Source organism: Chaetura pelagica, unplaced genomic scaffold (genome assembly GCF_000747805.2).
Source record: "Chaetura pelagica isolate M959 unplaced genomic scaffold, ChaPel_1.0 scaffold596, whole genome shotgun sequence".
Taxonomy (NCBI): domain Eukaryota; kingdom Metazoa; phylum Chordata; class Aves; order Apodiformes; family Apodidae; genus Chaetura; species Chaetura pelagica.
In genome coordinates this window covers 311,907-321,073 of record NW_009953725.1, presented here as the reverse complement: position 1 = coordinate 321,073, position 9,167 = coordinate 311,907, and the positions used below count along the sequence as shown (strand labels likewise).

Below are 9,167 nucleotides of genomic sequence, written 5' to 3'. Positions count from 1 at the left end.
AACTTGAGAAAACAGAAACCTGGATACTTAAATAAATGCCTCCCTACCTAGTCACATAAAAAGAAGCCTGAATCTAAGGGCTTTTTATGCTGTCATTCTAGTAATTTAATTCAAGTTTGCCCTGATTACATCAATATGGAATAAGTTTGCCTTCACAGAATAAAAATAAAAAATTAATATCCCCCTAAAAGACAGAACTCGGAACATCTGAGCTGTCAGACCTTCACCACAGAGCAAAAAGGCTTCTGTTTTCTCTAGGTCTTCTCAACTTGCATAGCTGTAAAGGAAAAATTATATGAAGAAAATTTGCAAGCTACAAAATCATGAATTCACAGAACATTTCATGAATTTGGGACTCTTTCCTGGAGTTTAGAGGTGCCAAAAAAATGTCCTTCATTATCCAAATTAAGGATGTAAAACTTTATTAATTAAAAGGTCAAGTAGAAAAAGGTTGTGATTGTGAGATGAAATAAAGTGGTAGCTCAAACACACTGGTGGGAAGTGCTCTTTAGCAAATACAGTGAAATTTTTGTGCCTTAGGTCCCCCATTCTTTTAAAATCTTCTCTTAAAGTCTCTCAAATGCATTCAGTGCTCTATCTGTTGGTATCTCCAGCAGAATTATTCCCGGGCTCTAACTATTTGATTTGGAGATCTGCACCTGCAGGGGCAGCAGGTTTGCATTTGTTTATTACAGTACAATGTAGCAGGGAGGGATTTGGTATGTAATTAATGTAAGTATTTTAGGAGTCAGCAAGAATATGCAAGAAAAACCTCAATAACAATGTGTTTTGGAGATTTTAGATATTTGCTTATTTTTTTCTTGCTTTGCTGTGACAGAATCTCACAGCTTGAGCCCTTCTTGAGTGACTACGATGGTTAAGGACTCCGTCTTCATTCCCATCACCACTCCTTCAGTTGTGCTGGCACAACTCTTTCTGTAGCAAAATGGGAGCTAGATAAAAGACTCATTTGGGTTGTTACATTACCTCTATCTCACACTTTTCTTTGAATGGCTTTTCATTTTTAAAATCAGATTTTATATATATATATGTATACCTCCCAGTACTCAGTAAGTTATGCTGGTAAGTTTGTATGACACAGAACAAGAGGCTCTACTTTTCTTTAAGGCTCTGTCTATTGAAACAAGGAACTAACCAGTCATAAATAAAGGTTCTGATGGCCATGGATTATTTCTGCCATGTAGCAATTTGCTACTGTTTTTCTCTTTGTTATTTCTACTTACATTTCAGCTCTTCCTCTTCAAAAGAAGCATATCTGCAGTCACGTGTATCTTTATCTTTTGGCAGCTCTTTAAACAAACAATATACAGATAACAGTCATCATAGCTTACATTTTTCGTATCGTGATAAATCTTCATTAGAAGCTGCTATCTCAGGCCTTCCAGGAACTATGTGACTTAAATAGAGTTCGAAATAAGAGATTAATAACAAATACTGTGTCCATTTTGGGCAAGTATTCCGAAGAGAGGTTTTCCCAGGAAAAGCCCCAGCTGCCAGTATGAACTAATTATCACACAGCTGTTTAATTTGAAGTGGTCTCCAAATAAAACAATACAACAAATTTAAAAAACCTCAACCATTAGCCATCATGAGTGGAAGCTAAAGGACTTTAATCCCTTCTATTCCACTGTAAATATTAACTCTTAAGACTCTTCCCTCCATTTCTCACTGTCACCATGGTAGTGGCCATTCACTGAGCTTTGCTGGTAGAAAATAGCATCAGTTTCTCAACAGGAGGGAAAACAAACTGCTAGGAGGTTAAACCTTCTTCCTGTGGTTCTCTCAATGGGGCCAAACCCTCTTTCCTCAATGTTGTGACAGAGACCTTGAAATACACGCTATAATACTGGAGAAAACACAGGATCACAGCAACACAACTCAAACTGCAGCATAACGTCTGCACACCAGGATGTGTTGCCATTCTGAGGTATATATTGCAGGGAGCATGTCCCCTCCTGTCACCAACTTTCCAAAACACAGGACACCACTCTGTCCTTCTCTTGTATATATAAATAAGGACTGCGCCTGCTCTTGGAACAAGTATATTTTCTTTCATGTTTCAGGAAGTTGACATAGTAATGAAAAGTCTCAATTGCTGTTTGTAGTTGTTAAACAATGAAAAGTAGGAAGCGAAATGAACATTGAATGTAAATGTGTACATGGCTATCAGTATTACAAAATAAATTCTCGAGCCATTATTTCCACAAGAATCACACTGAGCTGCATGTATCTCATGCCAAATGTACATACTTGCTATTGATGAACTATCCACAGATGTTCTGTTGTCCTTATTTGCTATAGCTGAAAGAAAGAAAGAGAAAAAATTTAAAACAGAATATTTGCTTTAGATCTGGGGGTGACGTAGGCATAATAGTGGGAAGTGCATACTTAACGTAGTGTAATCACTGATTCTTAAAACACTCCAGTTCTTCAAAGACTTTAAAATATATTCTTCAGCGCCCCTAGTCTATGAGTTTCCTTTCCAATCTTCTATTGTTGTTCCAAAGCCAGAAGTCCATTGATACTATATACTAACATCACTGAAAAATACTTGTTCAAATGGTTTTCCACACAGAGTCTGAATATATTTGGCAAGAGGAAACAAGAAGGGTATCACCTTCTCAGTTCCTTCTGAAAGGAAAAATGCCTGTATTCCAAGGAGATTCCCTTCTGAAAGAACCACTTAACTGGTCATCTAGGACAGCTTAGTTTTTGGAAGAATAACCTGTTGCTACTATTTTAGCTTCTGAATCAACTAGCAGTTTATGACACACATACATATATATAACAAAATAATGATAATCACACAGGTCATGACATCTATAAACATTGTCATGTCTGCACACAAACAATAAATATTACTCAAGCAACTTGGGAAACTTCTGACCTTTACTGAAATCCCCACATGGAAATCTTCTGAAAAGTCAAGGATTTTGCTGTCTTCCACTTTTATGTTCTGCTCCTATTTCCTATCATATTCTTAATATCAGTATACTCTTATTCATGCAGGGATGACTACAGCCCTTCTGCAGTCTTTATTACCACCTGCAAGCCTGTTAAGCTTATGAACACTTCTCCCAGGATAAATTTCCATAGCATGGATGCAGGAGATGAGTTTGTGACCAGAACACTGAATATTTATATTTAGTTCTATTTTGTATTTAATTAATGGAACTCAAGTATGAAATCCCCGTATAGAGTTTGCTTATAAACGGCTTTGTGTGATTTCCAGACAGAAATTAGGGCTGTTTCTGTTTTCACTGTGGATGAGAGAGCTGTCAGACAGTTTTGCTATGCTGCCTCTGAAAGTACACCTCTTAGTGTGGATGCTTTTGAGATGCCACTTGAAAAGACAGTACAGCTAGCCTTTGCATTAGTTCCAGATGAGATTCATGCTACCTGTACACATCTACATCTCCTGCAAAATTAAAAAAAATGTTAGTCAAATATCATTTGGAGCAATTTCATAATAATTTATATCAAGTCATGCCAACGTGACATTATAATGCTAAGAGTACTTGTATCAGTCTCAGTGCCTCTTCTACTCCTTCACTGCAGACAACTTGACAAAAAAAATTCAACAAGTTATTTGGAAAAAAAGAAGTAGCTACACATCAGCTAGAGAAATCCACAAATACGTTATACAGAGGAAGACTTCTGGCCAAAACCAGAATGTTCAGCAAAAATGCTTTCCTTTTGATGTTTCCAAATGAGTCCTATGAATGTTCTGAGGTCTGCATGACTTCACTGTATTTATTAAAATGAAGGCTAAAAAATACCCCTGAATATAAAATCCTCAAACACACCTAACTTCCCACCAAGTTAAACAACCCATAATCAACCAAAGGAATAAAAAACATACCAGAACAATAACAGTACTTATTTTAAGGCTAAGCAACAGTTTTCAAACCTTTTTTCTTTAATTTAGGGGCAAAAGAATACTCATTTCAAGCTCGTATACCCTACAAATTATTTCTCCGGGATTTTTCCTTGTTTTGCTATCAAGTGAAAACAAATTACTGTTAATGCTTTCACTCTTTAACATTCTGTGATGCCAAAAATGTCCAATTCAATTCAGTGGAGTCAACTGAAAAAGATCAAAACTTTGCAAGGAAATTAATCAATAAGTCATATGAAGGCACAGTGGGAATATTGCCTCTCGTGAAAAAAAATATTTCAGACTCTGCCTTGGACATATCACTTAATATGCAAGTCCACCCTTTTCATGGTGTTTTAGCCAGAATAAATATATGTTTAGACTTAATAAAAGTTATATCTAGACTTTATAAAAATTAGATTATTTAAAAAAACATTGTTCAGAGAATGCAGGAAAAAAATCCTAAAAAACAACCAGTGCCCTGTCTGCTCCAACATTCTGGTCACCAATCAAAAGAGAGGGCACAGAATAGGAAACTTCCATTTCCAGTGGGTGCCTAAGCTGTTCTTTGGTGTTTGAATAGATTAGACACCAACCTTACTGCTCTACAGCATTATCTATGAGAAAAATCAATAGACATGCTTGGGTAAGTGATCTGTGAAGGGCTGACAACCTGCTAACTTGCTAGCATTTGACTAAGTCAGATATAGAAAAAGAAATAAACAATATCATAAAAAATTTAGGAGGTTCAGAATCAAAGATCTATGGCAGACTTTTATTACCTCATTCTACCTCTGTGAGGATGAACTAAAAAACAGATTGATAATAACTGAGACATGATAAAATAAATAAACTTAATACCTTTCCTTATGCAGAGCATAAATAGCATAAATACTGATCCCAGTAAAGCAGTCACAATGAGAATTGCTCCAATAAAGCGTCTGCTCTCTGTCCTTAGAACACCATCAACTGAATCTTAAAGAAAAACAAAAAGGAGAAAGATTTTCACAATTGCGTAAGAGTCTCCTTTTTCATTTCATTTTCACGGTGTTATTTTTGCCATGAACAGTCCAGATGCAGTAACAGCATTTTAGATTGTGTCTAAGGTCAGGTGGTGCACTTCACCATCTCTCGTCGTTCCGATAAAGGGAAAAAAAAGATAGAACACACTCCTATTTATCTTTGCTTCCTGCATTCTGTGTTGTAACCTGTCAAAAGTCCTGCTTGTCACCAAGGTACAAAGTGTTACATCTACCTTAGTTTCCCCTCCAGACTACAAGAAAGAGCTGATTGAGGAGGAAAACAGAGTCTCTTCCATCTGGTATAGCTCTGAATACAAAGGTTAAGTGGCCTCCTCGAATCCTAGAGACATTTCCTGTTAAAATCAAACTTGCCCACTCACCACTTGATGAAAAGATTATTTGACTTTCTCACTCTCAGCTGCCTTTTCCTGCCCCTTGTCAGTCTCAGAAAGTGTGCCAGCACAGGCAGTTTTAAAAATGTGTGATGAACAGGACCAGGGAAATTACTTGACCAAGTAATGGTTTGTTAAACAGAAGTACTATTTTTAAGCTAGATCAGGTCTCAAGTCTACTTGAAAGCTTGTGCCAATGTATCAGGGTAAGATGCAGAAATTAAAAGGGTAACAGCAGTAGGGATGGTGACCAGTTGAAAGCTCTAATGAGAAACTGTATTGGTCTTCTCCATTAATTCACCTTCCTTCCACCCAGACTTTACAAGAAGACAAAAAAAAAGTGTACAATTTGTGAAATTTAAATATGTTCAAAGCAAAGGTTGTAGTGGCAGGAAAAGACCATATTGTTTAAATGTATTTGACAGTTATTGTAAGCAAAACAGAACATTTTTGGAAGTCTAATTTATATGGGTGGTTTAATTTCTAGGCTCTGAGCTATATGCTTTTTAAATAATGGAATGTCTTTTAACACTCAGATTCAATTTTCACATATCTGTAGCTCACACAAAATTCCTGTCCTCAAATCCCACCCACACACACACGATGAACATGTTAGCATAGTGGAAATGTACACTAATAGCAAAACTGAACAACACAGGTATTTCTTGTTAGCCTTTTCAAAATCAGATAAGAAAGAGAAATGAATCATGGTTGATTCAACTAGGAAAAAAATTACATAGTACCTGGAAGTCTATAAATTCAATTTAGAAGTGTTACCTGGTATGTGTAAAATGGCAGATGTGTTTTCTTGAAGCTCTTTATTCCAGAAAATACAGAAAAAAATCTCATCAGTCCTACTTTTGATTGTAAGGGTACTTGTCACACGATACAGCTGGTCATTTCCAGTTTCATAACTTGTGTTTGCTCTATGAGTCAAATCCTCATATTCTCTGTTTTTCCACAGCACTTCAGCTTGTGGGTATCCTTCTGACCGACATGTCAACTTCCATTCGTTGTCCCCTGTGCTCACCACTCCTTGGGTAATAGTTCTATAAGGAGCTGAACAAATGGAAGAAAATAATTACTAGTAGGAAGGCAGAAGAACAGCATATATTGACAAGATACCTTTTCTTTTCCCCCTTTTCTTTAGCCCTAGCCCCTGGGCCAAATTTCTGTACATCAGCTTGGATTTTGTAAATAATACTCTTGACAGGAAAAGTAAATACAACTATTGTGTTTCTCCAGAGTAGCTGCAGATATGGGATCTATTACAGTTTTGATGCAGTTTTAGCAAATTACATTAGCTTTCTGGTCTGACAAAATGGCTTTTGCAATACCATTCCTCATACATCATTATAGGAAATAAAGACCAGAACACAGATTCAACCTAGATAGAAACACAAAGTTAACAGCTGTGCAAAGGCCTTTAGGTGGCTTATGTCACTGCAGAGGTTTCTTTAAACGCTGACCCAGATATGTTTTACTTCAGGGACTCCTCTGAAGTCTTTTAACAGTATCAGATAGCACTGGAGCTCCTGCATTAGCACACTCACCCTTCACTTGCAGATTGATTGCCTTGTAGTCGGCTCCCCCATAGCCAATAAGACAGTGGTAAAGCCCTGCATCTCTGAGCTTCACGTCAGTGATCTGAAGGAGGGACTGTCCCAAGCTCAGATTCTCTTTAAACAATTTTATTCTTCCCTCAAAGTCACTGTCCTGATTTTTTAAGTCTTCCTCTCCTCGGAGAAGTGCATAAACCTGCTTCTTTAATTTATCTTTCTTTTCCCAGATGACACTTAAATCTCTAAACTCTAATTTCCCATGCACTGGAAATGTGCATTCCATGGTCACGTTGTTCCCATGTTCCACAGTGTAGAGTGACTGGGGAGCTTCAACTGTGAACAAAGCTGAAAAACAAAATTTGGAAGAAAGCTTAATTTTCTGACTAAAAGCCTAATATTTGCAGTAATGTCTTACCATATGCATAGGATGTTTTATGGAACAAAAGTATGTGCCCTCTTTAGTAAAGTTTTTGGATTCACTTGCCCAGGTTTGGGGCAAACTGGGCTATTTATCCCTGCAGACACCTGCTTTGAGCATATGCTCAGTGTGAGGCTGTACTTAAAATGTATGAATGTGTGTGCACAGCCCCTCAGCTGTTGCTTTCAGATCACTGCCACTGTAACAGGCATATGCTAGTGCCTCGATGGGAATGTTCAGTTTATATACATATCAATTGGTTTTACACACATCAGAATTCCCAGGTTTGACAGTGCCAATAAAACTTTCTGTGTAATGTACAAGGTACTTGTCTGAAATGGTGCCCATGTATGTCCTGCCAACAGGGATTTCAACATGACCATGTCAAAGCACACACATCAAGGACACATATCTAGTCTAGTGTTTAATGCAACAACATGCTAAGATCTCTTTATTTAAAACACTAAGGAAAAAAACCCCAAACACTACCACTTGAAGGAAAACTGAGAAATTAACATTTCTGTGCTGATAAATGGGAAGGAAACATACTTCTTACAACTCAGCCTCTTACCATATAAGAAGTGCCAGTAGAATAAAAACAGACAGAAAATCAAAGGCTTTTCCATTATGAAGAACCTAAAATGATAATAGAAAGATATAAATCTCTGCTCATTTTCTAACTTGCAGTCTAAAATACACTTTGTTGTCACTGCACACAGTGGACTGGACAGAAGGCACTGAGTTCCACTCTAACTGAAAACATGACAAAATTGCACCTTTAACCTATGGCAGATAATCAGACAGAAAGCTTCCTGCATGGATACAGGATGAACATCTAATTTCATTTGCTTTAGATATTTGCCCTTGGTTATGGCAAAATACATCTGTCAGTTAGTAAACAAATATTGATTGTTCCCTGAACTGTAGCAGGGAGTATTGCTCCAACCAGGAGGAGAATGGAGGAACATTCCATATGTGTTCAATGGACAAAACAAAATTTAGTTTTTCCCTACTTGTTTGCCTTACTTTAACATAGTATGAAAATACCCTGTTTTGTAACACCTGGTCCTACAGGACTCATTACAGTGCTGGTGAAGTTACATATATTGTGAAGAGAATTCATGTGGCAATTAATCACTTAATGAATATTTCACAACAGTGCCTTTGTAAAACAGTAACAAAAATAATCCTAAGTCTACCTAAGAGTTTCTGGTGACATGCATGCATGAGAGTTTCTCCATTAGGAGAACAAGCAGCCCAGAGCACTGCCTAAGGTAAAGCTTCTCAAACAAGACAGAGGCATGTGGATCTCACAAGTGTGTTCCGATCACCCTTCATCTAGAGGCAAGCCTGCAGAACAGCAAGCCGCTGAGACTGAGGGGTATAGGTGTCTCTGTGCTTCCCATGCCAGAATGACCACAGCAGTAGCACACTCGGCTCCCAAAATACTTGCTGCTTTTTAAAATGAAGAGTCTGTAGTTGAGGAACTGCACAGAACAAATAGGATATGCACTACAGTCATAGGAAAGATACCTATACCCATGCATGCAACCCATACCCACTTTTTTGGTAACGAAATCTCAATGTCAGAATGAACTCCAGGAGAGGTGTTTCAATTAACTGCCACAAGAAAGATGACAACAAGTACAGTTTAGTGACTGTATCCTGCAATTGCTGAATTTTCACTTGCATGCTTTGTCCCACTGTAGAGGAAAAGAAACCTTACTATACACAAAAAAAAAAAGTATGGCTATTACTTACAGAATTCCTCAAGACTGAGAAAGTCTGCTGCTGCACTCACTTTCAGAGAGAAAAAAGGTAGGTCCAAGTCAAATCCAGATGTGCATGAAACAGCCTGCTGCAGTAATTGTTACA

General features: G+C 37.5%; 1 protein-coding gene across 1 annotated transcript; it reads right to left on the bottom strand.

Moving 5' to 3' along the window:
* Positions 1 to 254: 254 nt before the first annotated feature.
* On the bottom strand, positions 255 to 7,918 carry LOC104391383 (programmed cell death 1 ligand 1-like). Its single transcript, XM_010000650.1, has 7 exons — positions 7,864 to 7,918; positions 6,866 to 7,219; positions 6,090 to 6,371; positions 4,760 to 4,873; positions 2,272 to 2,322; positions 1,245 to 1,310; positions 255 to 277 (listed from the first exon to the last, which is right to left on the bottom strand). Exons 1-7 carry the CDS (start codon positions 7,916 to 7,918, stop codon positions 255 to 257), a joined length of 945 nt encoding a protein of 314 aa, XP_009998952.1.
* Positions 7,919 to 9,167: the final 1,249 nt, after the last annotated feature.